The sequence below is a fragment of the Odontomachus brunneus genome, unplaced genomic scaffold, assembly GCF_010583005.1.
Source record: "Odontomachus brunneus isolate Ranch 3 - 2012 unplaced genomic scaffold, Obru_v1 Obru_scaffold_049, whole genome shotgun sequence".
NCBI lineage: Eukaryota > Metazoa > Arthropoda > Insecta > Hymenoptera > Formicidae > Odontomachus > Odontomachus brunneus.
The window spans coordinates 1184686-1211419 of NW_022639499.1; the positions used below are offsets into that span (position 1 = coordinate 1184686).

Consider the following 26734-nt stretch of genomic DNA (forward strand, 5'->3'; position numbering starts at 1 on the left):
TATATATGCGTATATTATATACACAAAGATATTGCATACACCACAAATGCAATTGCAACCACAAATATAATTGTAAAATAGAAGATATTTTGGTTAAAGTGTGAAGTATTTTTATCTATTGTGTATAAATATATCATATATATGAGCGAAGTATATAACGCAGTTCATTTTTACGAAGTTTACACAAAGCTACAGTTGTTGAGTACAGCGTTTATAATGAAACACAATTGGACGAGAATTTATTTGCTTAACGTTTGAAATACAGTTGTAAGATTATTTATCTTCCAAGTGAAAACTAAACCATACAATTGTAATCGATCTATATTAAAGTTATATATCTATGTTGATAAAAAATATAATACATTTTTTATTTATGTACAATGTGAGTCACATAAACCTGTATTAATAGTGGTGACTTATCACATCATCGTCACACAGATCTGCGAATCTCACGTGAAACAAGTCCCAAGTCACCACTATTAATACACGGCTCGTAGCGTTACGAACTATTTTCGTATAAAACTATTCTCGTGTAAGAGTGTTCAGGTGTGAAATTACATTAAAAACTGAATACTTGATAAAATATTTTCTGTTTTATCTTCTTAACACAGCTTAAAGGCTTACATGGTTTATATGCATTATATATTTTATAGGTAAGCTGTATTAATTTTTATAAACAGTCTTCTTTTAATTATATATTCATGTTTATAATTTTATTATATCGATTAGTAGCAAATTTTATGTGCTCAACATTGTATATTTCCTATGTTCTTTTATAATAAAAATATATAAATATATTATTCTCTTATACAATAAAAATAATACGTATAAAAAATAGTAGATGAACTATTATACTTTCACACACGGTTAAGGAACTTTACGATACATTCTTTACTGCAGAACAATTTATCCTCCTTTATCGCCATTCTACCGTTCAGCAAGTTCTTCTTGCAACTGTAACAACAGAAACATGCCTCGGTCGCATGAAAGTCTAAGTTCTTTATAGACACACCCTGTTGATCGGCAGCAATTACAATATTACACGCAGCGCATGTCTTCGCATATGTTTTTTGATAACAAGGAAGACAAAGAGGACGATCGTTCTCGGTGATGTATTGCTGTCCAGCCAGCGGCATATCACAGTCCCAACAACAAAAATGCTTCACGTGGTAATTGTGCCCTTCTGCGACCGTGTATTCCCGCACGAAAATCAACTGTAATAAGACAGAAGTGTGAACGATTATTTAAATCATCGGTTTTGTCATTTTTTGATATTTTAAACAGTGTTTAAATAATAAAATATACAGATAGAATGCTTTCAAATTATTGTAGATTTTAATGGCATATTCTCTGGAATTTAAATAGAGTTGAAAATTCTGATACGAAAATGTCGAGGGAGTTTATCGCAATTTTTCAATTTTTAACACTGTGCATCTTTATTAAGATGTAATTTTGTAATTTATTGGAGTTTGCAAATTTAGTTCATGATAAGGTAATCTTTTTCATTAACTCAAAAAAGTATTAATGTCTTAATATTTTTGCATTAAGATTTTTAACTGTAATTAAATTTCAGAATACTCAAATTAATATACAGATTTGAGACACCTGCACGCACGCACGCGCGCGCGCACACACACACACATCTACACGTACACGAGAGTTGTATGTATCGTTAGATATCCTGTATATATTTCTTTTAATTACCTCGTCACAGGCGAAGCACCGGGGGATCCCTAAGTGCGCGGACAAGTCTCTCTCGCAATACAATTCGTTCTTATAGTGAAAGTACACCAGATCTACCAGCAATTCGTTGCACACCGAGCAAACGAAACAGCCGGGATGCCAGGACGCGTTGTTGGCCTTCTCCGCGGTTACGATGACATCACCAACGCATATGTCCTCGTGGCATTTGCGGCACTTCTGCGCTCGCGTCGAGTCAATCCTTAGACCCTCCATGGCGTTCTTCAAGTGTTCCACGTGCTGAACATTTTGTTGCGTCGCCTCGTTGACACCTCCGACGACGTTGTGCGGAAATACCTGGTTATGCAGCTGTTCTGAGTGTAGAACGGTCGGTTGCACGAGCGAACTGTTCAATTCGGCTTGCAGCGGATTAACGGGATACTGAGAGCCAATCTGCAAGGACGCACCCGACGCGGGAATAACGGCGTCCGCGGGCTTGCATCTGTTCGGCCACGGATCTGAAGCGTTCTCCGTTGCGGCTCCAGGGACGTCTGTCGTTAAAGATATATCTGAACGCGCGCCAAGAACATTATTCGGCACTTTGTAAGATAGCCAGCCATATTGTGGCTTCTGTTCGTTGAGATCAGCAGTTGGCGCAGTCGGTTGGATTACATGAGACAAGGGTTTGCACATTTTTCTCTCAGCTTCCAAAGGCGCGCCTATGGCGTTACCAGGCTCCGTTCTTTCCGCAAAGCTTCCCGTTGGATTTCTCATTGCAGCTATGATAGCCGTCCTCTCCGCGTCCTTGTTGACATTTGCGGAATTGTTACCTTCTTTGGGCACGCCGCCACGTGGATGCAACAAATCGCTTGTGTCCAACAATCGCGATGACTTAGGAGTGCTGTGCAGCACCGGATTCTCCACGGCGTTGTACTTGTCGGCGAGTTTCTCCCTTATGTACATCAATTCTTCCTCATCTAGGGTGCTCCCGATGATGTCGTTGGCGTGTATCGCACTAGGCGGCAGAAGCGCGTCGGCCAGCATGCACTCCGCGATGGAAGCCGCGTCGCTGTTCTGAGCCTCCGAGTGCGCGAGACTGTATGGCGTAACGTTGCTCAGTGTTTCTCTGTGCGCCTCCGTGTGCATCAACGCGCTTCTCGTTCCGTTCCCTCCGAACGGCACAAAATTTCCAGAAGTATGCATCTCACGAGGGGACACGATCTCTTGCTCGGCGAGACGTGAGGGAATCGAGGAGTTTATTATCTTGCCGCTTACACCGCCTCTTACTAATGCGGCGTCGTTCGTCTGCTGAAGATTCTCGTGGAACTTGCCCTCAACGGACTGTGATCTCGCGACGTTGCTGTTAACATTCGACATGTTCGCTAAGGAACAGTTATATTCTTCCGTATTAGACATTTTGTTGTCATTTATGACTGTAATATCTTGCTGCTTATTCTGACTCATGGATGGATGCTTCGCATACGGGCTCTTTACGGCGAAGCTACTCGGTGTGCGTAATTGAACGCCGGGGGAAGACACATAAGGTCTGTGTTGTGGACTGCAGCGTTGCATATCGGTTGCATTGATGGGTGTCATGAGAGAACGGTCGAACGGACGGGCACCTAGCATCTGAAAATATAAAACGTTGTGTTACATACTTGGCCATTAAAGTTGTCGCAATGGCGAAGATTTTATGTGCAATATACTCGTTTATTGCTTATGTATCTTTGTGGCAGAACTGCGAATAATTTAATTAATAACATAACTTTTTTATTTTATTTTAATTAACTTTTTTAATTAATTATCGTATTTAATCGACGATTAATATGAGTCAATTCAATTAGTGACTGTTGACAATTGATTTCAATAAATTAAATCGAAAACCATTCAATTGATATAAGCAAAGGGAATTAAATATCATTCAATTAATAATTAATCTTAACAAATTTAATCAAATTTGCTAAATTCAATTGTTTATAACGATTTTTTTCCCCTCCCTTATATCAATTATTAATTAGTTGAATTGAAACATTTATTCAAATCGATTATTAAATTGGGAAAAGCTTAATTGATATTTGTATAACTCTGCCTTATTACCTACCTTCATCACTTTGCCTTGCCCTGCATATTTCTTTATGTTCTCTAAATACTTCTCAAATTGCTTCTGCTCTTGTTCACTAAGTGCATCGCAAGCTTTATGATCAATATCGTGCAGTGGTAATTGTTTTTGTAACAGCTGCCTTCTCAGAGCAGCACCAGCTGATCCTTTAATCGGTAGTTTATCAGCAGGCAAGGCCTTCATATAATCCATAACCAGTTCCTTAGTCGTATCTGGTGGCACCCATTCAAATGTAGTTTCACCTTCATTTTGTTTTTTGTTGTTTACTTGCAGACCTGAATAACAAATTTTGCAATTAATCTAATCATTGCACATATAATTTTTTTATATCTATAATATAATTAATTTAATATATTAATAATTTTTATATCTATAATATAATTTATTTTTATGTAAGTATATAATTATATAGAGTGTATGTATGTAAATCATATAAAATAATAATTATATGGTACATATATAAGAAAGAATTATAGAGATCAAAAAATATAAAGTATTAGGGGCCAATAAAAAAATTTAATACAATTTTCAATCATTCCTTGGTAGTAAACCAGTTATCTACTACCATAAGAGTATATTAATACTGCCATTGATAAAGAGATGTAGATAATGATGGTAACTATTTGTTTGATAAATAATTCGTTTCCATTGAATAAAATAATATAAAATTAACTCGACAATCAAAAACTGAGAACTTTTAGACTGTTTTAAGAAAAATATATATTTATATACTGACGCATCGATTTATTCTTAAATTTTCCACTTGGTCCAAATAGCAGGTCAAACTGTGGGAACTCGTCGTTGTCGACATCGTGATCGTCCCGACCACATTTACAATTCTTACAGATCTTCCTCCAAAAGTGCAAATCAAGGCCGGGGCACGCAGAATTGCAGTTCATGCATGGTGCGCCAGCACCGGCTTCGTGCGCCAAACGCGGCTGGACAAATGTAAAAGACACGATTATAAAATATCATTTTAAACGCTGCACAGGCAATGTTGCTTGCTAACAACCGCGTTGCATTTGTATCATATGAAGAGCTTCGTGACGAACCTTTCGCTTACGATTTTCCAGCTCCAACAACCACTTAGGCCGATTCGCTATCTCTTCCTCCATCGTGCAGAGAATAAGGCACTCCTTGAAGTCGAAAAAGTATCACTTTAACACGACTTGTTCACACGCTTATCTTGTCATTCCATAAGTCGAACTTATCTCTCATGCGGTCACTTGACGTTTCAGACATGAGTGTGGATGAGTCATCGGAGCGATGCAGCCGCTATCTCACCAATACTTGGATTTCTCCCTTCTGTCACACTTTATCTCCTTAAGACACAGACGGCCCCATTCTTCGCTGCACTTTCAGCATGCACACAGTCTCACGTGTAGGTTGTGTGAAGCTGCTCTCCCCTCTTTGGTTTTCTTCTGGCCCTGCTACGCGGTGAGCAATGATCCGCACGCAGACAAGACATTTTAAAAGTCGTACGAAGGTGGGGATAACCGGCAGGCTTTGTGCTTGCTGAAGCGAATCTTGTACTGAACTGTGTTGTATTTTGTTTGGATAGAATTTTACGAAGCTTCTAACAAGATGACCAAATCGAGTCTCCTTTCATAAGTTTTGTCTGTATGATTTCCTGCAGATAAGTATTTGTCACACTGTACTTATTATTCATTAAAAGACTCTCTTTAGTCCAAGTTTCATGCATTTGTGTGAGAACTATGAAGGACTTATAGGAAATGCAATGAGAAGGATCCATAAGAAAAATAAGGTGCGTTCATAAATCAGCAAATTTCAAGGTGTGTGTGTGTGTGCAAAATATATTTTGAATAAAAATTAAAAAAAATATATATGTATATGTACAACAAAAATATTAATGAATTTTCATTCGCACATCTCATATATGGCTTGTGTGTTAATACACCTGCCACCTTCAGATTCCAAAAGCTGTATCAAACTCTTCCTGAGTGATCTGTAAGAAAATGCATAAACATAATATAAAGTAATAACAATGTAAGAGAAATATTGGATTTATGTAAGTAGTTTCAAATTTTTTTAAGTAAAATGAAACATGATTACACCTTTATGTCCTTATAATTTTATGAATACATATGAAGAATGGAAGAAGATTATAGATTAAACAATGCATAAGTGTCTCAGTAAGTGAACAATGTGCCAATGATAATATATTAATAATATATTTATACATTAATAATAACAATAAATTATAACATTAATATTTATATTCAATATTTCTGGAAAAGAATGCTTGAAATTTTATTGCAAGATATTCTTTTATACTAAAATTTATAATATTATTCAATCTCCTTCATCTCAGGTTTGTATCATTCAACAATTAGAATACAACCCATTTTTCAGCTTAAATAGCATTACATAATGTCTCATTAAAATTACAATTGCTATTTACTAATTATTTTATTTCCTATTATTTTTCAATCATTGACAAACCAAAGTTTTGTATACACGTTAATTTTATTAGTAATTCTATTAATTACTAAAAATGTAAAACTGATCTTTTTTAGTTCAGTCATTGGGACATTTATCTTGCTGTAATGTATTGTAAAATTACCTTATTGTATTGTAAAATTATAATGATAAAAAATATTATCCTTTTACTTTACTTGAAAAATTTGAAATTACTTATTACACAACCCGACATATCTTTGTGACTTAGAATGAATAATGTAAAAAAAAAACATGTGTTACCTTTTTCTTTTTAAGTTTTTTCATTAACGCTATATCTTTCGCTAGCTCCTCGAGATCTTCCTCGTTTATCCGTTTTCTCTTCTTTTTACCGGAGACTGTTGAGAGCTGTTGTTTCAGTTTCTTCTTCTCCTTCCGTTTACTTTGTTTCTCTTGCTTCTCGAGTTTTCTCTTTTTAGCCTCCGACCATGCTTCCGTTTGTTTCTGTCTATGCTTACGATTGCTCGGCCAAACGCCAGTGCTTTGATACTTTGTCAATTTTTCTATCCTGTGCGATTCACGTTGTTTATTCGCGTAGGCTATCGTGTTCACGTCGATTTTGGGCCCATTGAAGGACGACACATCTCTTCCTTTGAGCTCAGGCATCTTTGGCATTCTCAACAATCCGAAACCCATCGCCAGTTTTCCCAGATCGATGTCCTTTAATCGAAGAATCAAATTACACTCGTGTTTATTATACGCCTGTATATAAGAAACGAACGCGCGGTTCGCTTTGTCAAATATAAGTCGGTCCTTCTGTTGCAGATCCCTCATATATCTCAGGCTTTCTTCCACAGTGTTCTTGGTCGGTTCTTTCTCTATTCTGTGCAATTCTACCTTTTGATTTCTTTTGATGAAATCTACGTACGCGTCCTCGGTCTCTAAAAGAAATAGCAATGCATTCCCCTCATTGCCGATTCTAGCAGTTCTACCACATCTTTAAATGAAAAATTTACTTTATAAAACAATTGCTTAAAATATTAATGTACAGTATTACTTATACAGCATTGACTTATACGTAAAATAATATAGTTACCTGTGCACAAAACAGCTAGCTGTGGAGGGAGGATCGTACTGCAATACCCAATTTACTTCGGATATATCGATCCCACGAGCCATTACGTCTGTACATATTAAAATGCCGCTTTTGGCGTTCCGAAATTGATCGAACACTTTGTACCTCTTGCTCTTCATTTTACCATGTAGAGCTAATACATTTATCGATGGCAACAATCTACAAATTGTTTCTAAAGTAATAAGAGTCCAAACTTTAAATATATTTTACTCATTTGTAGTGATAAATGAATTCTTGAGCATGTAAACATAATAATAATAATCACACAAGGCGTGAATGTAATGCCTCCAAAATTGTTGAGTTTTAATTTTTCGAGTGACATCTGTTTATCACTACAATGAATAAAATTTCTTAAAATTCTTCATTCTTAAGATTTGGTTTCTTATACTTCAGGGATTACATATATTTGTATAAAAAAATAGAGAATCTAGGAATCATTGAATAAATTTCAAGTATTTGAAATACGCCTTACGTTTGTATGATTTGACTGAAGTAATCCACACATGCACAAGTGGACAAGAAAATCATATATTTTGTCTGAAATCCCTTTGAGCGTATAAAATCTATCATTATTGATAACTTGTATTCAGGTTGAACAATTATATAATTATTGTTCAAGTTCACAGGTGTCGAAACATTGGATTTCTCTTTTACAACAATTAAGGCTGGGTTTCTTAACCCTGCTCTAATCAATTGTTGCAATTCTTTTGTCTGTGTAGCTGAAAATAGTCCTGTTCTCCTGAGGCGTGGTAAATAACTCAATATGCTGTCTAAACTTGTAGAAAAACCTAAATCCAATAATCTATCTGCCTCATCTAACACAAGAAGTTCCTATAGAAATAAAAATACTTTTAATTCATAAGTTAAAAAATGCTATGAAGATCACTATAAAAAGATATCAATTACCAAAGATTTTACACATAAGTGTATAGATGTGCAATTAGATAGAATATCCTCTAATCTACCAGGTGTAGCAACAATGATGTTCACCCCTTTCTTCAATTTTTCAGCATCTTCCTGAAGTGTCACACCTCCAACCAGCAATACTTGTTTCAGTGATGGAATTCTTTTCAAGAACTCTCCCAAAATTTCACTAATCTGTGTAGCCAATTCTCTTGTTGGACTGATTACTATTGCGCCTACTTCCATAGTCTTCCATTTCTCTGGTCTTTTCTAATTTTACAAATTTTTAAAACATTTATTAGCAAAAGTAAAGCATTAGCATATTTATTAGCAAAAATAAAGATTTTTAAAAATACTGTTTATCTCTTATTTTCTTGGAACTTTAGTTAAAACAAACAACATCATAAGATTTATTATCCTAAATAGTTACCAAATAATGTCCACATAATTTTAAAGATTACCTGTAATATTTCCAACAAAGGGACAAGAAAAGCAAGTGTTTTTCCACTACCTGTAACTGCTTCTGCTGCTACATCCTTACCACTCAATAATAATGGTATACAGGCTGCCTGTGAATATAATTGACAAAATTATATGATAATTTGTATTATTATTCTTATTAAATAATCAAATAACTGACCTAATATTTTATCTTTTTCTCTTTTTTGAACATTATGAGTAAATTACCTGAACTGGTGTCATATTAACAAATTTTAATTTCTTGAGTGTCTTTAACACAGAATCGCTTAGTCGCACATCCAGTTCTTCCCATGCTTGCGTTTTCATGATTATTTTACACTATTATTATTATTTTTATTTAGTATAAATCAAAATAGTATTGAAGGATAGCAGGAGTACTTTCTCATTTAAAAATCGACTATATTTTAAGGTTATGTATTATCAGCGCGCATCACGTAACACATGAACATGATAAACAATAAGATTTTATTACTTTTGCACGTAGTATTCTAGTGTGCAGAATACACTATTCAATGAGATTTTAATAAAATAAATGTTAACAATTTTTATTCAAATTTATATCTATTTAAATTTTTCAACAATAGAAAAAAATGTATCTAATCAGCCGTCCATCTCTATTATTGGACTAATATTTGACTGACCCGCCGTAAAGAAATGTAAATCATTGGTTGCGTTCAGCAGAGAAAGCTGTTTTGCAACTGTGTAAAATTCATGAATCTGATTGGTACATGCTCTTGGATTTAACCAAAATTAAGAGCATACTCCAATCAGATTCACGAAATTTACATCAGTTGCAAAGCAGCTTTCTCTGCTGAACGCAGCCATTGGTTCAGTTTGATGACGTGCTATGTCATAAGTGATGTTACCGGAAACAGTCTGGCGGTATACTTTAAACATCTTGGGAGTATATAGCAAAGGAATATTAATCTTAAAAGAATAATAGAAAAATTGTATTTATATTTTGCTCATATTGGTGAAGGAAATAAAATTAGTTACTTGTAATAATTTTCTCTTCAATATATTTATGCACCTTTGTCTATTCGATTAATTGACAATATTACGTCATAACATTTACTTCGATTCCATAGTATCGATAATTGCATTTAGTTCACTTTTATTACGTCACGTCCTTTGCACTTCTAACAAAGGATTTTCTTTTTACGTTCCTTCCTGGTATTCTTTATTCAATGATTAGATTCCTAAATCTAGACCAATTACATTGGCTGCGTTCAGGGCTGCGTTCCAAAACTCTACTCAACGGGTATTTAATTGACCAATAAGAACAAAGATAACTAGGATTTCTTTATCATGATTGGTCAATTAAATGTACTTTATTCACCGAGTAGAATTTTAGAACACAGCCCAGAGAAAGCTGCCTTGCAACCGTTGTAAAATTCGTAAATCTGATTCATACATGCTCTTGGATTTAATCAAAATTAAGAGCATACTCCAATCAGATTCATGAATTTTACAACGTTGCAAAGCAGCTTTCTCTGCTAAACACAGACATTGACGAATTGGTCAACAGTTGCATAACAATAAACAATCAACTGCTTCACGCGATTAGTTTCACATATTTCACAAAATTGTTTCTTATTTATGAAATTTTTGTATACTAATTATAACAGTTTTCGAATCTTCTCAAATTCACCGATTGTAAAATCGATCGCATAAACAGCTGATCGATCATCAAACATATCAAGGCCTACCAACCTTATAACTCAAACTGCAGTTTCCGAATTAATTTCGGAACGTGCCCGAAGGCTTGCTGGTCCAATTGAAACAGCTGTTGAAGGCTGCGTCGCGATATGATTCGTCGGCACGACTGATGACATATTTTTCGCGATAGAAATCACCTTTGTGATCGACATTTCTCTACAGCGCACTTATGAATCGCCCAGCAAACACCAATACCACAGATTCTGTTCTGCGTTCCGATTCAAACTGGCTCACATAACCGGCTCTGTTTTGGCGCGAAGTTGCTGTATGGCAAGTAGTTTATGTAGAAGATCTCGACTAATATTTGAATCACCTCATCGTGCATATCGACGTAAGGTAGAATAATACAAGTTGTTGGTAAAACAACGATTATTCGGCGTGTATACATAAGAAATTGAGATATTGAGAAATTAGTGTCAAAAGTTACATTATGTTAATCTATATTGTGTAGACATACATGTCTAGTTTGATAATTGTCGACTCACTTTAGTCAAACTAAAATTCACATTTTATCAATTGCCATTTTGAACTGTAGCATATTTATTTTACTTCTTTGCGTTTTCCTAACCTGTAAATGATTATTTCTGTCATCAAGGCCAAATCCTTGTTGGATAAAAGTATAGTAGTTAGAACAAATGATGATGTATCTTTCATCCTTATCAATTTCTTTGTTTAGAGAAATGGAAGATTTATCAATGATTCAAGATGCACGTTTAAAAAAGTTTATGATAGATAGCAACGATGCTTTGGAATTTAGATTGATTCGTTGTATCGAGGACCTGGATTCTGAAGAAATTATATTCAAGCCTGAGATGTCCCATCAAGTGTTTGGTTCCATGTATGTTCTCGTGGCATTTATCTTGAATATGCATTTTTTTAAATGTAAATAGTTGGCTTAAGATATATATTTTATAAAAGAATGTAAGTTATCTTTTATCTGACTTATTTGTTACAGGGAAACGATATTTGGTTATCGTGATTTAAAGGTGCAGTTATTCTATGCAGCAGGTTGCTTGGAAACCTTCTTGGGGATGACCTATACAGAAAAAGCAAATGATCTCGATTTCGAGGGAGTTGAACCTGATAAAGTTTTAACAAAAATGGCTGAAAAACTTGCACCAAATGTTCACTACAGTTTAGATACTTTTGTTAATGCACTGAAGAAGGATGATACATTCAAACCTGAAGGAGAACTGCTGCATTCGTTCACAATAAATGGTATTTTCAATGTTCTTTAATACAGAATGCTAAATTATTTTTACTTCTATTCATGCAACAGTTACTTTAAATTGTAACCAAAATATATTAAGTTTTTCTCTTATTGTATCTACTATAGATAATGGCACGTCAAGACAATTTGAAGTTTACAAAGCTGACATAAACAGCAAAAAGTTTAAGGAGTATCATCAGAGGGTTCAAACATTTCTTCTTTGGTATATAGATGCAGCTAATTTCATCGATGTTGATGATGAACAGTGGAGTTATTTCAATATGTAAGTCTCGGTGTTTCCATTTCAACCAATGAACTGCATTGAATATGTATTAAACTTTTCCATTTTTATCAGGTTTGAAAAATATACTACATCTATGGGTGTATCCCGATACGGAACCGTTGGTTTCGTCACAGTGTATCGATATTACGCATATCCGGAACACATTCGGCCGCGCATCGCACAAGTTTTAATTCTACCGCCATTTCGACAGATGGGTCTTGGCACGCAGCTATTGCAAGCAATTTACCGCCAATACGTTGGAATGAATGAAGTTAAAGATATAACAGGTAATAGAAACAACAAGTCATGAAGTGATCCCGCACATTATATGTACACGTATGTGTTTACTTGTGCTTTTAACAAAATTGTACTTGCAGTTGAAGATCCGTCCGTGACGTTCCAACGAATACGAAATTACGTAGACGCCGTGAATTGCAGCACATTGCCTAGCTTTAAGCGGGAACATTTGATGCAAGGGTTCAACAATCAAATGGCCATTGAGGCTAGGGAAAAATTTAAGATAAATAAGGTATCTACGTTAGCATTTAGTTTGTCTATCGTCGCAATTCTCTCTATTTGTGTTATATCATAAATATTAATATTTAAGTGTAATTTATTCAAATGATATGAATAATATGATTTAATAATGTTATTAAATAGTATATGAAATATACTATTATAATAGCATATGAAAGGCCACTTTACACTAAAAAAATAGCAGTAACAATGTTAATAGCAAAGAACTAATAACAAAAATGTCTTTAGCAAAACTATGTTCTACAGAAAACAATTTATCAAATGTTTTTAACAGAATAACATATTTAGCAATATGAAAAACAGATTTGTTATCGATGAAGTTAGAGAAACTATTTATTGTCATTAAATTGCTAATAGAAATATAATTATTGTACCCAACAAAATTGTAAAACTTCTAGTAGTTAATGTTATTAGCAAATATGTGCTTTACATAAATTTCATAATTTTTATAGTACAGTCAGTTAAGATAAAACCTTTGTTATTTAACACTATTAATAATAACACATTAGTTAGCTAGCATATATCTCTTCAATTAACATTCTTTGATTTAGGCCCAGTTCCACAACCTCCAGTCAATTGGTTGATTATTCCATTAGACTTGACCAATCCCATTTGACATTAAGAAGAGTTAATCAGAATTAACCAATCACTATTGGGACTTAACCGGTAGTTAAAATTAAAGGGATGTTGTGGAACTTGACCTCAGACTGCCAAATGATGGGTTGCAGAAATAATATTTTTGACAATATTAGTGACAAAGCTATCAGTTACCAAAATAACAAACTTTTGTCAACAGCATTTGTTTTTCGCAAAATATTAAAACAAATGTTATTAAAATCTTTCGTTCCAAAATAACAAAATTAATAGCAAAATATAATTGACTTGTTTTGCAACTTGTTAAAAACAATTGTTTTTAGCAATTTTAAATAATAATCTATATCTGTCAGTAACACTGCTAGAAACACATTATTAGTAATGTTACTGTTGGTATAAATTGGCTTTTATGGTAAATGTTATTACTTAAATATGTCATTGTAATGTAAATGTTTCTTTTGTAGAAACAAGCTCGCACAGTGTATGAAATCTTGCGATTACGTGCAACGAACATCGCGAACGAAGAGGAATACCGAGCATATAGATTAGACGTGAAGGGAAGATTGAATATACCGTATAAAAGGAAAGAGAACGAGGAAAAGAAATTAGAACGCGCATTGATGTACGTGGATAAGCGTGCTAACCCTCTGCCACCTTTGGAGCAACGTATACAGTTACTCGATAAAGAATATCGATTTTTAGAAGAAGAATACAAGAGAGTTATTCAACGTTTAGAGGATGCACCCGAACTATGAAAAAATGTTGCATGAACTTTATCCGATATTAACCGATCAAGACATTTTTTTTATGTGGAAAAAATATATTAATAATTTACTATTATTTATATCGGTGTGTACACATTTTTCTTTCAACTGGCGTGTCTTGCTTTTTTCTCGAAATGATCTCTGACGTTCCGCTGTTTCTTTCACGTTCTCGCTTCGACGGACAGCCGAGTTTGCGGCGATCGGCTGCGTGTCGTTTTACAATCTATCAAAATGGATAAATAACCACTGACACGTTACACTCTTCAAAATTCCTAGTACAAGATTCGTCGCATTGCAACTGGAAAACAGATTGTCACGCGTCTTAGTGATCTTTTTGTCGCGACAACACAAAAATGGCAAATTCAATGGTGTTCTCGAGTTATACGTTAATCCACGATTCCCAGCCACTCAAAGCGTCGCAAAACTATCACCAGTCATAAATTATGATAACTACTGATAGAATGCCGTGTGTCACTCTACGAAGCTCATGTCGCGCCTGAACCAGACACCGTCCGACGAGGCCACATTGAAAGCCCGCGGTTACAAGTTGGTGAGAAAGCTCGGCGAAGGTTGTCACGCGAAGGTCTATATCCCGATTAAAGAATCACACACTTCCCCTCATCCGATTAAGTTTGACAATATGAGTTATTTCTTGCTCCTTTTTTCGTTTAGGTATACCTGGCCGAGTACAAACCGGAGCACGAGACAGATCACAATAACACCTTAGCCTGCAAGATCGTCGATACCACGAGCGCACCGAAGGACTTCGTCAAGAAGTTCCTGCCGCGCGAACTGGATATCCTGGTGAAGTTGAATCATCCGCATGTCGTGCACGTGCATAGCATCTTCCAGAGGCGCACCAAGTACTTCATATTCATGCGCTTCGCCGAAAACGGCGATCTCTTTGACTTCATGCTAAAGAACGGCGCGGTGGCGGAGAATCAGGCCCGCGTGTGGTTCCGACAGCTTGCTTTAGGTATTAATCGTATTATATTTACTTTAATTACTATTATTAGGTTGATGCAAAAGGTTTACCGCAAAATAGGAAACAAAATTATCCACGTTCCAAGAATTAATCGTTTTGATGAATGAAATTTACCACATCAACTTAGTATTCTTTTAAAAAATTTTCTATTCCTTTAATGTTAAATAATTTAATATCTAATACAAATATTAAATTAGTATAACTTTTTTTAATGTAAATATTGAATTATTTAATATTAAGAGAAAAATAGGAAGTCCTCATTAGTACTTCTAGATCTATATTAATAGCTGTTTCTTGAAACTTGCTTCAAGTGAGATTTCCAGATTGGAATTTAGAATTAGATGTGAATTTTTTAGTGGAATAGCGACTACAAATATAACGTTACATTATCACATGATTTACATGACAAATTTAGATCTAATTCTGAATTCAAAACCTAAAGTCTGTATTAATCGTTGTTACTTGAAACTTGACCTATGTGAAGTACTGAGACTTAAATTTAGAATTAGAAATTTTTTTTTTATTTGAACTACATATGTGATATTACTAACTATAACAATACTAATGCGAATTTAATTTTTTAAGGTCTTCAGTATTTGCACGAGATGGAGATAGCGCACCGCGACGTAAAGTGCGAGAATGTCCTCTTAACATCTAACTACAACGTGAAACTGGCGGACTTCGGATTCGCCCGCTACATGGTTGACAGTCGCGGTAAACGTGTTCTCAGCGACACGTATTGCGGCTCGTTGTCTTACGTAGCCCCGGAGATCCTGCGCGGCTTTCCGTACAACCCGAAGATATCCGACATCTGGTCCCTGGGTGTGATCTTGTACATATTGTTGAACAAGGCGATGCCCTTCGACGAGGCCAACATTAAGCGACTGTACGAGCAGCAGATAGCGCGCAGATGGAAGTTCCGCAGCAAAGTGATGAACAGTCTGACCGATCACGTGAAGAAGCTCGTGAGCAATCTGCTGGAGCCGGAAGTGTCGAAACGCTTGCGTCTGGATCAGATCGTGCAGAGCGACTGGATCGCGATGGATCCGCGTTTACTGGTGCTCACGCCCGCAGAGCAGATCGCGTTGAACAGTGCAGTCGAGGAGCGGAAAAAGTACGAGAAGAAGTTCACAAAGAGGGATTCTATGCAAATGCAGAGCCTCGTACGATCGTTATTCTTCAACGTTCATAAGTTGAGGTGTTTTTTTCTGTCGTTTCTCTCATACACCACGCTGAGCAGAACATTTCTGGTCGTCCATTTGGTGTACACGCACGTGTTATCGTATATCCGATCGCAGGATCCAGATCAAACTTCACAATGATAACGATGTCTAATGTGCCAAATTTTACAAATATATATAATTAAAGAGAGCACAGGCAACAAGTAGTGTCGCGAGATCACGAGTGACCGATTTTCAGAAACAGTTCAGAGTCGAGGAAAAGAAAAAGACCGACGAAGACAAACCGCATGGGGTAGAAGACGTGACGGTTCTCAAAGACACCGTGAAAGTACGTTATTGGAATTAATCACATATTGAGGTAATGTAAAAGAAAAGGAGAAAAGAGATAGCAAAACCTTTTGTCTTGTCTTCAGGCGGTAACCTCCACGATTACGGCAGGCGGAACTCAATTCCAAAATCTCAACACGTAACTGCAATCTGTAATCCGCTTCCCTGCATTTTTACTTAACACTTGTGAAAATAAATTGTCTGGTGAACTATGACGATTAATGTTACGCACGTCGTACACACATTCGACACATTTGATGCATTGCAAATCAATATATATATATTTTTTTAAGAAACTAACGTGTGAATATAAACGGACATATTTACAAAGAATGCAGAGATTTGCTAGATTTAAAATAAACTTACTCCTAGGAATTATCAAATTAAATTAATTATTTTACACATTTCAATTACCTATGTACCGCGCTTTCAGGATAGCTGTGCTATTTTTCTTCGTTATCTTTATATAGTAATCAGCGCCGAGAGTGAAAGCTTTTATCTTTCCGTGCAAGGGTAGTTTGCATATATGTTCAGGATAGAAGACTCCTCCAAGATTCCACACACCGTCCGACAGTATGAGTAAATGTTGATTATTCGGCGTCTTGCTGGTCACGATCGTATCCGAAGCTGGTAAGACGTATTGCTTGAATTCATTCCACGCTTGATAACGCAGCACCAGAGTTTGTCTCGGCAATCGTAGAGCGATCCAAAGCGCGAGATCGGTTGGCTCCACGGACGCTTGGAGTATATCGGGCATATGTAATTCTGTCAATCGATAGTTTATATCGTCATAATTTTGTTTCACTGCTTTTAACGTATGAACAATATTGAATACGTTTGCACCAGGATTGTAGTAAGCAGAGTAATTAATTACTTTCTTAATTAATTGTCATGTTTAATTGACGATTAATACTCAATTCAATCGAATATTAATTGTCAATTCAATTGAAGACCGTTTAATTAACAATTGTTTCACTGCTTTTAACGTATGAACAATATTGAGTACGTTTGCACCAGGATTGTAGTAAGCACAGTAATTAATTACTTTTTTAATTAATTGTCATGTTTAATTGACGATTAATACTTAATTCAATCAAATATTAATTGTTAATTCAATTGAAGACCGTTTAATTGACAATTGATTTCAACAAATTCAATTGAAAACCATATAAAAAATATTTAGGTTTAAAGCACAATTATGATTCATTAAAAATAAAGACACCGAATTAATTTGCACACCTAATACAACTCTGGTTATAATAACTAAACATACAATACTAGGCGGTTGCATGTATGCAAAAATACGTTCGCTTTGGACACTTTCGCGCTGATAGTGTCATTCTATTCTTTTGTTCCTTTATTACATGCCAAAAGAAGATAGAATACTACTTGCAGCACGAAAGCGTCCAAAACGCAGCTAATAGTTGCAACATCGAGATGTATTAAATCGGTTTTAGGTTCCTGCGGAAACGTGATTATTCATTCGCGGCACTTGCCTGCTCTTTGATGAAAATCTTGTTCCGCAACGGCGTACGTATAAACGGAGATAAAGTCCGATGATACTATTACTACAAACACATCGTCATCCAGCAATACCAATCTCGTCATTATAAACGTGCTGGAATTTTTGCCGGCAAGGATATTCAGTAATTTCGTGTCGTTGCAAAATCGGGAGAGATTTTTCATCTCGCAGACGCATGTGCTATTAAGAGTCATCGCATCCTCGATATCAGGATCCGCAGTGATCTCCAGCGTATTCTCATCTACCTCTTCGAATTTATCCAGATAAACTGCAGGATCTGCGCACAGAAAAGATAAAAAATATTTTGATAAATTAGTATTATATCATTATTTGAAGCACTCAATAATCAAAATGGTAACTCACTATGTAATCCGATTATTATGTTGTCTGCTAGTTCTATAACTTCTACCGTTCTGTTCAGAACAGCATCCAACTTGCTGTTATCACTAATATTACTCAAATTTACGCCCTCGTAAAGTCCACCGATTGTGATGTTTCCGACAACTTCAAGATTCTCGCTGAAATCTATCTCCGTTTCTATTCTTTGTACTAATTCGTGATTCTTTAATTGATCGTTCATTAAGTGCATCAGAAGTATATCATTCACAACATTGTCAGTGATAAGAGACAATATCTCCAGGTTACCGTGTATCTTCTTGTTCCCGAATATCATCTGATTTCCAGATTTCAGCAATGCTTGTTCGATAATGTGTCCCATAAGCTTACCTTTAACACTGACGAAGAAAAGTTGAGTTTAACAATGTTGACGATTCAAGTATTGATTCGAGAAAATGTCGATATTACCTTAATTTGTTCAAGCTAATGTCTTTAAAAGTTTTTTGACCTTTGATTTTGGTTACACTCAGACATTTTTCAGTTAGAGCATATTTCACAAATTTCGAGAATTTATTGTTATACGACCAGAGATATTCAGTTGATAAGTTTGAAATCGTCTTCTTCCCACTAATAATATTCTGCTCTCTGTCAGACCTAACGATTTCTGTGTTCAAGTCAATATCATTGAATTTGCCATTCCAATACAAATTATCTGAAAATCAAGCAATTGATCTTAAGTTACACTGAAGATTTTCTACTAAAAGGAATGTATCGTATATTTGAAATCGCCTCACTTATAACTAATTCTTCAAAGTTCCATGTGGCATCTACGATCTGTGCTTTCGTACTGTTTCTCATCAAAGAATTAGTTAGCACATTACTTAAATCAGGATCTGACGTTTTGAGAGTAGAATCATCCGCTGCAATTATAGCAGGCACCACGATGTTTTTAAACGATGCAGCCACACTGATATTTTGTCGCTTCGATTTGCTCAATACTTTACTTGACAGATTTGACCATACGTTTATATTCAACGAATTTGCAGCATTCTGAGGCAGAACAATAATTCCAATCGTGGTTGGTACAATTGTGAAGTTAATCGATTCTTAACAGTATCCTTACCTTTATAAAAACTTTCGCTTTTATAGACATATTCCTCAGATACATATTGCTGCCAGATATAATTGTATTCCGATCCGACATCCATAAGTTTTCGGATAATTCTTCAAGATTCACATTCTTTATATTTTGCACAATTGGTTCTTTTCCAAATCTAGCTGTTCCTAAAATAAGCATACATATCATGTTTAAACGATACGTCGTCATCGTAAGAAATGTAGTTAACGGATTTCGTTATTGCATACCCTCGATAATAAATGTCGGCGATCCATTGTTCGCAACGTAGCCAAAAATCTGAGGCACATTTATTGCATTCGTCTTCAAAGTGCTGGAAATCCATTTTGAGCGCAAATTAGGATGTACATCTATATGGGAGATATTTAACGTTGAGTAAGAAGCATATGTGTAGATGGACGTGAACCCATGAGCTGCAAAACAAAATGGAGAAATAATATAATTAGATTTTTTATCTTTATGAATTGCGTACGAAAGTATAAGATACAAGACTCACCGAATATTGCGTGTTCTAAAGATATTTTGTCGTCCACTTTCTGTACATTCTCGACGAACAATGACATATTTATGTCATTGATCTTTCTAATATTACTGTTCCCAAGCATAATTACGTTATTTACTGTCGTAGGTAAGGAAAGACTGATCGGGGTGTGTAGAGTTTTAACATGTAACTTTGGAACAGTTACTGGTCCTTTGATGTGATCCACATCTATCCACTTGTTCACTTGGCTCTTCAACTCTATACAATGTAAATTATGAGCGTAATATCATGAAAACTTTTACTTGTATGTATGCGCACACTTTATCTTTACCTCTTATATTTATTCCTTTAACTTCCGACACTGAAATATTCTTCACGAAGACTTGCCCGGTGAATAATTTCGTTGAGAAGTTAACATTTTGTAAGGCTGACACCGAATCGAACATAACGCTGTTCAAATCACGAGCTCCAGTAACATTCTGAACGTATAAATGTTTCACAACTAAATCGTCCACCATTATTGAAGAACTCGTGACGTCTTGTGTGAAAATTTGTACAACGCATACGGGAACGGTCAATCTGAAACAGATATATTTTTATAGAATCTATACTATGTGTGTATGATCGAGTTTTTTAATTCATTGATGGATCCATCGCATGATGCGCAAATGCAATGTTTCGCTGTATTTACGCATCATGCAATGGATCCATCGATGAATTAAAAAACTCGCCTTATATATACAGTGAGTTTCAAAATGGTCGAGACACAATTAAGTTGGGAGCTCACTAAACTGTAAAAATTGGGAGCCATTACTGACGGACTTGCCCGATCTCATTGTATTATTAAATATTATTAATATTATTATTATTTAGTATTCTTAATTACACTATTAATTATGTTATTATTGCGTAAGGAGCCTTAAACCGTTGTGAAACCCACTGCACATACATCTTTCTTAGAGAAATGAGACGCACGTACCTCGGAATAGGAAGATTTTCATAGGAGGTGTTTGTCAAAACGATATTGTTGATTGCAAATTTGGCACCAGAGATAACTACGGTATCGGTCGAATTCTTCGTTACCCAGTTTCGATAGTCCAATATGGTCACATTGTCCCATTGCTGTAAAGTGAAAGTAAATTTCAAGTATAATGCATACTTATAATCGCGATATCTTCGCAAGAATAATTACAATTTTATCGCTGAATAACATCACATGTTTCGGCACGTCAGAGTTCAGCGGTATGCTATTTTCTAAAATCTGCTTCAAGGATGATTTACGAGTGCTGACGATGTCGTCAGCTCTGACGAAATTTCTGAACGTCACGTTTTGCAGGAAAAGGTCGTAAGGTAGTATCAAAGTTGTGTAAATATCTTTCAAGAGTGTCAACTTATTCGCATTTTCGCCTGTTATTTTGCCTCTCATCTCGATAAGCCCTACGACTTTGACTTTCGTAGCCGTTATCGAGCCGGTTATTGTGGTTGTGGAACCATTCAATGGCAAGAAGAACTCGTCTTGGACTAAATTCAATTCTTCTACTGTTGCCTCATTTATTCGCAATATTGCACTAGTATTATGCGTCGCAATATTCAATGGGATAGAAATGCTTGTCGTGTTCAAGTTATTGAAGAAGTGTTCACCTAAATGATTCATAGATCAAAAATAATTAACATACAAATATTTGAAGGAAAGAGGAGCGATATGCTACGTCGACTCACCTGAGACTTCCTGGTCTCCAGAAATCTTCAATGTTCCTTCTTGGAGATTTTTTATCAACATCCCATTAACAGACTCCTTAACAAATATATCGTCTATGGCGAAATTAGGAATGGGACACCTCCAGTTATTTATCACTTTTGCTTTTAGATTGGCAAATTTTAAAGTGTGATTAGCGGTTTCCAATTTTCCGGACTTGTTGATAGATTTATTTCCAACATCTGTACTTAGACGATGAACGTGACAATTTGCCTTGCATTGCACTGTGAGTTTTTTACCATGCAAAGTCGTACGCATGGTGCTTGTGTCTTGCGTTAAGATCTGCTTCGCCAGAATTAACTTGGACATTGTTTTCCTGTACTGTTTCGTCAAGTGGATCAATTCTGTTGCATTATGGTCGTTTATCTGTAAACAACACTCGAAATAGATTTAACAATACTTGAATGGTTTATAACAAACAGATGAAAATCTTTGCTTAAAATATTAAAAAAGTCAGGATTGGTTAAGTGAATTTTCTTTTTTTAAACAAATTTAAATTTAAAATTAATAGTCTTTAAATTAATTTAGTTTACGTTAAAAGTTATATATATACACATAAATAAAAACTAATACTCAGTTAAAAATCATGTTAACATTAAATTAACTTATTAAAGTAAGTTAATTATGCAAAGCAATATGTATGTTTCTGTGTGCATAATTAACTTTTTAATCTAAAATTGAATTATTAATGAGAAAAGATAGCCTTTTATAAAAAGAAATACCGAATGTTTTGTGCTCAGGATTCCATACAAAAAAAGGACGCTGTCACTCAGAGGGACAAAAAATTATTGTCATTATTTTCTATTTTTTCACCCTGTTAGCAGCACTCAATGATTTAAATATTGATGATTTATCTTAACTTTAAAAAATTATAAAAATTTATAAATTAAAATTAATATACCTTAAAATAACTAGTCTAAACTCACAATAATTTTAATATTAATCAAATATTTTAATTTACATAAAAGAAGTTAACAAGTTAAAGCTAACACATTTTGGAACAACTAATTTAATTTAAACGTTGGCTAATTTAAAACTAAATTTATTAACTAAATCAAGTTGAAAGTTATTAACTTTTTAACGTTTTAACTTAACTTTTAACTGATGAATTAGTTATTAATATTTCTACCAGGGCTACTCAACTCTGGTAGAAACAAAAGCCGTATCTTACGTGCTGAGTGCGAAGCTGACCAACGTGTGCGTTCGGTATTTTCACGGGACTTTTTAAGTCTAGATTTTTTTCCAAACTTCTCTGAGACGCTTTCTGCTTAACATCAGAACACCAAGCCTCTACTTCGTTCTGTAAGGCTTGCCATGTCTTCCTCGCGGTCCAAATAGGCCTCAAAAACTTCCATTCTCCAGCCTGACTTTGCATCACCAACGTGTTCCCGTCATGTGAACGAATCTGGCGAATCTGACGAATGTTCAACAATCTCGCGTGCAGCTCTACGAACTTCCAACCATTGTATTGGTAAATTACTGCGCTATTTGCCTCCGTCGCGGCAAGAAGAAGCACGATATTCTCTATCGTAAAGGAATAGATATGTCTCGCCGAAGCGATTCTTTGAAACGGCACGAAACGACTGTACATTTCTTTATACAAAATCGTAGAATTATCATCTACCAGGGCTAAGAAATGCTCCTCGAAGTGGTTTTCTTTGAAGTAAAACAGATTGGCGTCTCGGGCGCCGTGCAATTTCTGCGTCTCTATGAATTTATTGGAGCGCACGGAGAATCGGAATATCCTCGTGAGGGATCCTACAACGACGACGTGCACGAAGCTCTTGTGTCCGAAGAACAACAATTCTCTCGCCCCGTAGTCCAAGGTGTCTATCTGATCGAAGTGTTCCCCGAGCCAGACGTACAAGAAGACCTTCGCGTCTGAAGCGATGCCTAGGTACAATTGATTCATCCCGAACCATAAGTTTGCGTGCACCACTCCGGAAATATTGAACTCCTGTTTGAACTGAAACTCGTAAGTGTCATCCTTGTTCTTATTGAGACGTAGAATGATGATTTCGTCGGTATTCGTTTGAACGACCGTAAGTATGTCGGCACCTTGATCATTTATTATTATCCGTTTTCCATTAGGCTGTGAGTAGAAACTCAAAGGAAACACTGTCCTAGAATTCGATGAAGTATTGTCCTAAAAGGAATAAAAAGAGAAAGAGAACTTTGATTGTAATAAAAATTCTTGCAAAATACATTGAAATAAAAAGATATACCCATAAAATGACATTTGCAATCGATTGAGTAAACCTGTAAAATAATCTGAACGCTTTCCTTTTGCTCTAACAATTATATATAATATTACTAATATTATAATTATATTATAATTACTCTAATATAATTATTCTAATTATCGTATAAAAATTATCGTAAAATTAACGTGACATGCAACCTATTTCTCTGACATACATTATTCATTTTGTCACGTTAATTTTACGGTAATTTTACGGATTGTTAGAGCAAAAGAAAAGTGCTCAAGCTATCTAACACATCTGCTTAATCAATTGCTAGTATGATTTTACGAACACATCTTTTTATTTTTATATATCTTGTAAACATTTTTATAGTGTATTTTCTCGTTTCTGTTTATAATCTATTGATAGTTTTGCGATAAGAAGCCAAGAACTTTAATTATGACATACAAACAATTGATATAGCGTTATTTTCGAGGAGTCGATGGCTGCTGCGAGCCAAAGCAACTGGTGTTCATCTTGTATAAGGACAAAAGCTATATCCTGAAAGTCTGGTAGATAAATGGGTGAATCCTCTTCAAAATTTTGCAGCACGTTTATCTCTGTTAATAAAAAGAAAATTAAGATTTAGAGTTGCAAATTAAATTATTCTAATTTTATTACAAAACATTTGTTATAAAATTTTGAACATTGATATCATTAATGTACATGGATTTTCTTTTAGGAAAATACCCAAAATTTTTTATGTTCGCACACGTATATAAGAAAGTTTTAAAAATAATTAATATAATTATATAATATAATTAAGTTTTAAATATAATTAATATAATTATAAAACATATAATTTTGATAAATATATTATAATTATTATATCATACATGTGCCGAGAGAACTGGAAAAAAAACAAAGAAATATTCTGCGGTGCAATGTTCTAATTTCAAAATGCAATTGAAGAGAGGAACAGGACTGCCTATTGATAGTAAATAATATTGATATCAGCTGATTCTGTGATAACCTCAAAATGAATGTCGTTTAATCGATAGCGGTGTTTTACATTATCGTTTTATTTCTGCCGACCTGAGCATCGTACTGTGCGTGTATACGACAACATAACATCGTTTATTATTTCGTCGCATGTTTCAGCGTTTAGAACATGTCCACTTCAGAGGAGGTGATGGAAAATCTGACAGCGCAAGTGAACGAGCTGCAGGCTCTACAGTCGGTCTATCCGACGGAACTTGTAGTGGCGGATTATGGGGTTTTGGCTGACATCAACAGCTACATCGAGTGTCCTGGTGGAGATCTACCACGCTGGCTAGAATACGCTATCGCGATCCCATTGAATGGAGTAATGCAACATTTAATGTTCCATATAAAAGTGTACATTATGTCTATAGCATGTGTTTATTAACACGATAATCCTGCTGGGTTTCTTTTGTACATTCGTGTGCTCAACATATTTTCCTTATTTTAACAGAAACTGATAGAGTTAATGGTGAGTTTGCCAACTAACTATCCCCAGGAGCAGCCTGAGGTGTACGCAAGAAGTTCTCAACTGGACAGAACGCAGCAGTGCCTATTGAACAAGGAGCTTTCTATTGTCATCAAAACCCAGGAGACAGGAGAGCCATGCATCTACACACTGATATCATGGCTACAGGATAATGTGGAAACTTATCTAAAAGCTTCCACATGTAATCAAACAATGAAGTGTAATGATGCAAATGAAAATAACACCAGAGATCAAGCTGCTGTCTTCTCTCGATATTGGATTTACAGTCACCACATATATAGCAAGTTCAAGCGACGAGATGTAGCCAATCTGGCAAAAGAAAACTCAATCACAGGGTTCTGCTTAGCTGGCAAGCCAGGAATCATTTGCATTGAGGGAACTCTGGAAGATTGTGACTATTGCTGGCAAAAAGTAACATTTTTTATAGTCTTTCGGTAATTTTTTTTGATGATATTTTTCAGTTTTATTTTATTATCCTGTGCTTTGCAGATCAGATCTATGAACTGGCACAAGATATTGATCAAACTGCTGGAAAAAGAGGAAGATTGCAACAATGTGGAGAGCTTACGCAGGTTTACAGATTTTCAAGAGGTCTCTTTCCCCACTACTGAGCGCCATAATGACATGGGTCAACTTCTCAAGTATCTAACTGAGCATGACTGTCAGCACGCATTCAAAGAACTTTTCGGTATCGAAGGAAAGTTCAGCAAACTGTCAGATTAACATAATTGTATGATAAAAATGTTGATGAAAATATATAATATGGTAAATATATTTTTTTATATAATAATAAATTGAGTAAACTCGGAGAATCTTTGCATGTATGTGTCTAAGTCATGTATTAATAGTTGTGTGTGTCATCTGAAACTAATTTCCTATGAGATAGTAAAGTTTCTATTCAGAGTTTGATTCAAGTTTTCATAGTTGGATTATATGTGATATTTATATATTTGTGTATAATCGCGATTCCACTGAAGAACTTTCATCTAATTCTGAATTCAAATTTGAATATCATATATTTGAGACGAGTTTCAAACTATTACTACAGACCTAAGACTTTTCGCTTGAACTCACCTTCACTAAATTGTAAATTATTCGAGGTTCTCCTTTGTCGCTGTAGGATTGCTTTGGTTGTAGTTTCCATATATTTAGCAATTTTGTCGTCGATATTTGATGTATCAGCATTTGATGATTCATATGCTATAAAAGTACCGAAAGCTTTGTAAATAAATGGAGGTATTTCAAAGAAAACACAAGGATACAGTTGATAATACCATTGTTGAGATTCTTAAAGTATTCCGACGTTCGATCAAGTACTGCATACAAATTCTCGACCGAATAATGAGAATAACGTTTGCACTTTGTCACGCATATTAACATGAAAATTAGAAGGAGCTTTCTTAACATATTCACGCCAAATTCACTCAATCTACTGATTCAAAGAATCAACACAGA

At 35.2% G+C, this 26734-nt stretch overlaps 6 protein-coding genes across 10 annotated transcripts; 3 read left to right on the forward strand and 3 right to left on the reverse strand.

Annotated features, from left to right (window-relative positions):
* Window positions 1-210: 210 nt before the first annotated feature.
* LOC116845148 lies at window positions 211-5199 on the reverse strand. The gene is made up of 5 exons (XM_032817514.1): window positions 4852-5199; window positions 4536-4737; window positions 3782-4074; window positions 1705-3309; window positions 211-1214 (listed from the first exon to the last, which is right to left on the reverse strand). The coding sequence occupies exons 1-5, from the start codon at window positions 4912-4914 to the stop codon at window positions 858-860; spliced, it is 2520 nt and encodes an 839-aa protein (XP_032673405.1). The 5' UTR covers window positions 4915-5199; the 3' UTR covers window positions 211-857.
* Window positions 5200-5585: 386 nt separating this feature from the next.
* LOC116845152 (probable ATP-dependent RNA helicase DDX55 homolog) lies at window positions 5586-9371 on the reverse strand. Its single transcript, XM_032817521.1, has 7 exons — window positions 8943-9371; window positions 8717-8824; window positions 8259-8525; window positions 7825-8183; window positions 7314-7511; window positions 6521-7214; window positions 5586-5765 (listed from the first exon to the last, which is right to left on the reverse strand). Exons 1-7 carry the CDS (start codon window positions 9039-9041, stop codon window positions 5727-5729), a joined length of 1764 nt encoding a protein of 587 aa, XP_032673412.1. The 5' UTR covers window positions 9042-9371; the 3' UTR covers window positions 5586-5726.
* A 1210-nt stretch (window positions 9372-10581) lies between these two features.
* Window positions 10582-13922, forward strand: LOC116845153 (histone acetyltransferase type B catalytic subunit). Of its 3 annotated transcripts, none has more exons than XM_032817525.1 (7): window positions 10582-10724; window positions 11131-11292; window positions 11410-11672; window positions 11791-11947; window positions 12020-12234; window positions 12325-12476; window positions 13543-13922. In XM_032817525.1, exons 2-7 carry the CDS (start codon window positions 11135-11137, stop codon window positions 13831-13833), a joined length of 1236 nt encoding a protein of 411 aa, XP_032673416.1. In that variant the 5' UTR covers window positions 10582-10724; window positions 11131-11134; the 3' UTR covers window positions 13834-13922. The 3 variants fall into 3 exon arrangements, with proteins under 3 accessions (XP_032673416.1, XP_032673415.1, XP_032673414.1); XM_032817524.1 differs by having other exon boundaries at window positions 10598-10785; XM_032817523.1 differs by having other exon boundaries at window positions 10600-10790.
* A 159-nt stretch (window positions 13923-14081) lies between these two features.
* LOC116845154 (testis-specific serine/threonine-protein kinase 1-like) lies at window positions 14082-16711 on the forward strand. Of its 3 annotated transcripts, XM_032817527.1 has the most exons (5): window positions 14082-14425; window positions 14515-14818; window positions 15413-15990; window positions 16247-16336; window positions 16422-16711. In XM_032817527.1, exons 1-5 carry the CDS (start codon window positions 14330-14332, stop codon window positions 16476-16478), a joined length of 1125 nt encoding a protein of 374 aa, XP_032673418.1. In that variant the 5' UTR covers window positions 14082-14329; the 3' UTR covers window positions 16479-16711. The 3 variants fall into 3 exon arrangements, 2 of the variants coding, with proteins under 2 accessions (XP_032673418.1, XP_032673417.1); XR_004378197.1 differs by having other exon boundaries at window positions 15413-16336; window positions 16422-16485; XM_032817526.1 differs by having other exon boundaries at window positions 15413-16711.
* LOC116845147 lies at window positions 16594-26720 on the reverse strand. Its single transcript, XM_032817512.1, has 16 exons — window positions 26554-26720; window positions 26354-26479; window positions 24217-24368; window positions 22737-23711; window positions 21529-21931; window positions 21002-21450; window positions 20789-20931; window positions 20141-20388; window positions 19825-20067; window positions 19559-19741; window positions 19317-19477; window positions 18988-19243; window positions 18662-18905; window positions 18221-18591; window positions 17832-18134; window positions 16594-17100 (listed from the first exon to the last, which is right to left on the reverse strand). The coding sequence occupies exons 1-16, from the start codon at window positions 26684-26686 to the stop codon at window positions 16742-16744; spliced, it is 4749 nt and encodes a 1582-aa protein (XP_032673403.1). The 5' UTR covers window positions 26687-26720; the 3' UTR covers window positions 16594-16741.
* On the forward strand, window positions 24770-26088 carry LOC116845155 (RWD domain-containing protein 2A). The gene is made up of 3 exons (XM_032817528.1): window positions 24770-25114; window positions 25244-25690; window positions 25769-26088. The coding sequence occupies exons 1-3, from the start codon at window positions 24920-24922 to the stop codon at window positions 26000-26002; spliced, it is 876 nt and encodes a 291-aa protein (XP_032673419.1). The 5' UTR covers window positions 24770-24919; the 3' UTR covers window positions 26003-26088.
* Window positions 26721-26734: the final 14 nt, after the last annotated feature.

What these genes read in the sequence shown, in the direction of transcription:
- LOC116845148 (XM_032817514.1), bottom strand. Translation starts at nt 4,914, where the DNA reads ATGGAGGAAGAGATAGCGAATCGGCCTAAGTGGTTGTTGGAGCTGGAA. An exon ending in ATTTAAGAATAAATCGATGC is followed by an intron (nt 4,075 to 4,535) that starts GTCAGTATATAA and finishes TTTGTTATTCAG; the next exon opens with GTCTGCAAGTAAACAACAAA. An exon ending in GGCAAGGCAAAGTGATGAAG is followed by an intron (nt 3,310 to 3,781) that starts GTAGGTAATAAG and finishes TTATATTTTCAG; the next exon opens with ATGCTAGGTGCCCGTCCGTT.
- LOC116845152 (XM_032817521.1), bottom strand. Translation starts at nt 9,041, where the DNA reads ATGAAAACGCAAGCATGGGAAGAACTGGATGTGCGACTAAGCGATTCT. An exon ending in TTAATATGACACCAGTTCAG is followed by an intron (nt 8,825 to 8,942) that starts GTAATTTACTCA and finishes TTATATTCACAG; the next exon opens with GCAGCCTGTATACCATTATT. An exon ending in AAAAACTTAAAAAGAAAAAG is followed by an intron (nt 5,766 to 6,520) that starts GTAACACATGTT and finishes ATTTTCTTACAG; the next exon opens with ATCACTCAGGAAGAGTTTGA.
- LOC116845153 (XM_032817525.1), top strand. Translation starts at nt 11,135, where the DNA reads ATGGAAGATTTATCAATGATTCAAGATGCACGTTTAAAAAAGTTTATG. An exon ending in TGAAGTTAAAGATATAACAG is followed by an intron (nt 12,235 to 12,324) that starts GTAATAGAAACA and finishes TTGTACTTGCAG; the next exon opens with TTGAAGATCCGTCCGTGACG. An exon ending in AAAAATTTAAGATAAATAAG is followed by an intron (nt 12,477 to 13,542) that starts GTATCTACGTTA and finishes TTTCTTTTGTAG; the next exon opens with AAACAAGCTCGCACAGTGTA.
- LOC116845154 (XM_032817526.1), top strand. Translation starts at nt 14,330, where the DNA reads ATGTCGCGCCTGAACCAGACACCGTCCGACGAGGCCACATTGAAAGCC. An exon ending in GCGAAGGTTGTCACGCGAAG is followed by an intron (nt 14,426 to 14,514) that starts GTCTATATCCCG and finishes TTTTTCGTTTAG; the next exon opens with GTATACCTGGCCGAGTACAA. An exon ending in GTTCCGACAGCTTGCTTTAG is followed by an intron (nt 14,819 to 15,412) that starts GTATTAATCGTA and finishes TAATTTTTTAAG; the next exon opens with GTCTTCAGTATTTGCACGAG.
- LOC116845155 (XM_032817528.1), top strand. Translation starts at nt 24,920, where the DNA reads ATGTCCACTTCAGAGGAGGTGATGGAAAATCTGACAGCGCAAGTGAAC. An exon ending in TCGCGATCCCATTGAATGGA is followed by an intron (nt 25,115 to 25,243) that starts GTAATGCAACAT and finishes TTATTTTAACAG; the next exon opens with AAACTGATAGAGTTAATGGT. An exon ending in GTGACTATTGCTGGCAAAAA is followed by an intron (nt 25,691 to 25,768) that starts GTAACATTTTTT and finishes TGTGCTTTGCAG; the next exon opens with ATCAGATCTATGAACTGGCA.
- LOC116845147 (XM_032817512.1), bottom strand. Translation starts at nt 26,686, where the DNA reads ATGTTAAGAAAGCTCCTTCTAATTTTCATGTTAATATGCGTGACAAAG. An exon ending in CTTTAAGAATCTCAACAATG is followed by an intron (nt 26,480 to 26,553) that starts GTATTATCAACT and finishes GTACTTTTATAG; the next exon opens with CATATGAATCATCAAATGCT. An exon ending in ATTAGCTTGAACAAATTAAG is followed by an intron (nt 18,592 to 18,661) that starts GTAATATCGACA and finishes TTTCTTCGTCAG; the next exon opens with TGTTAAAGGTAAGCTTATGG.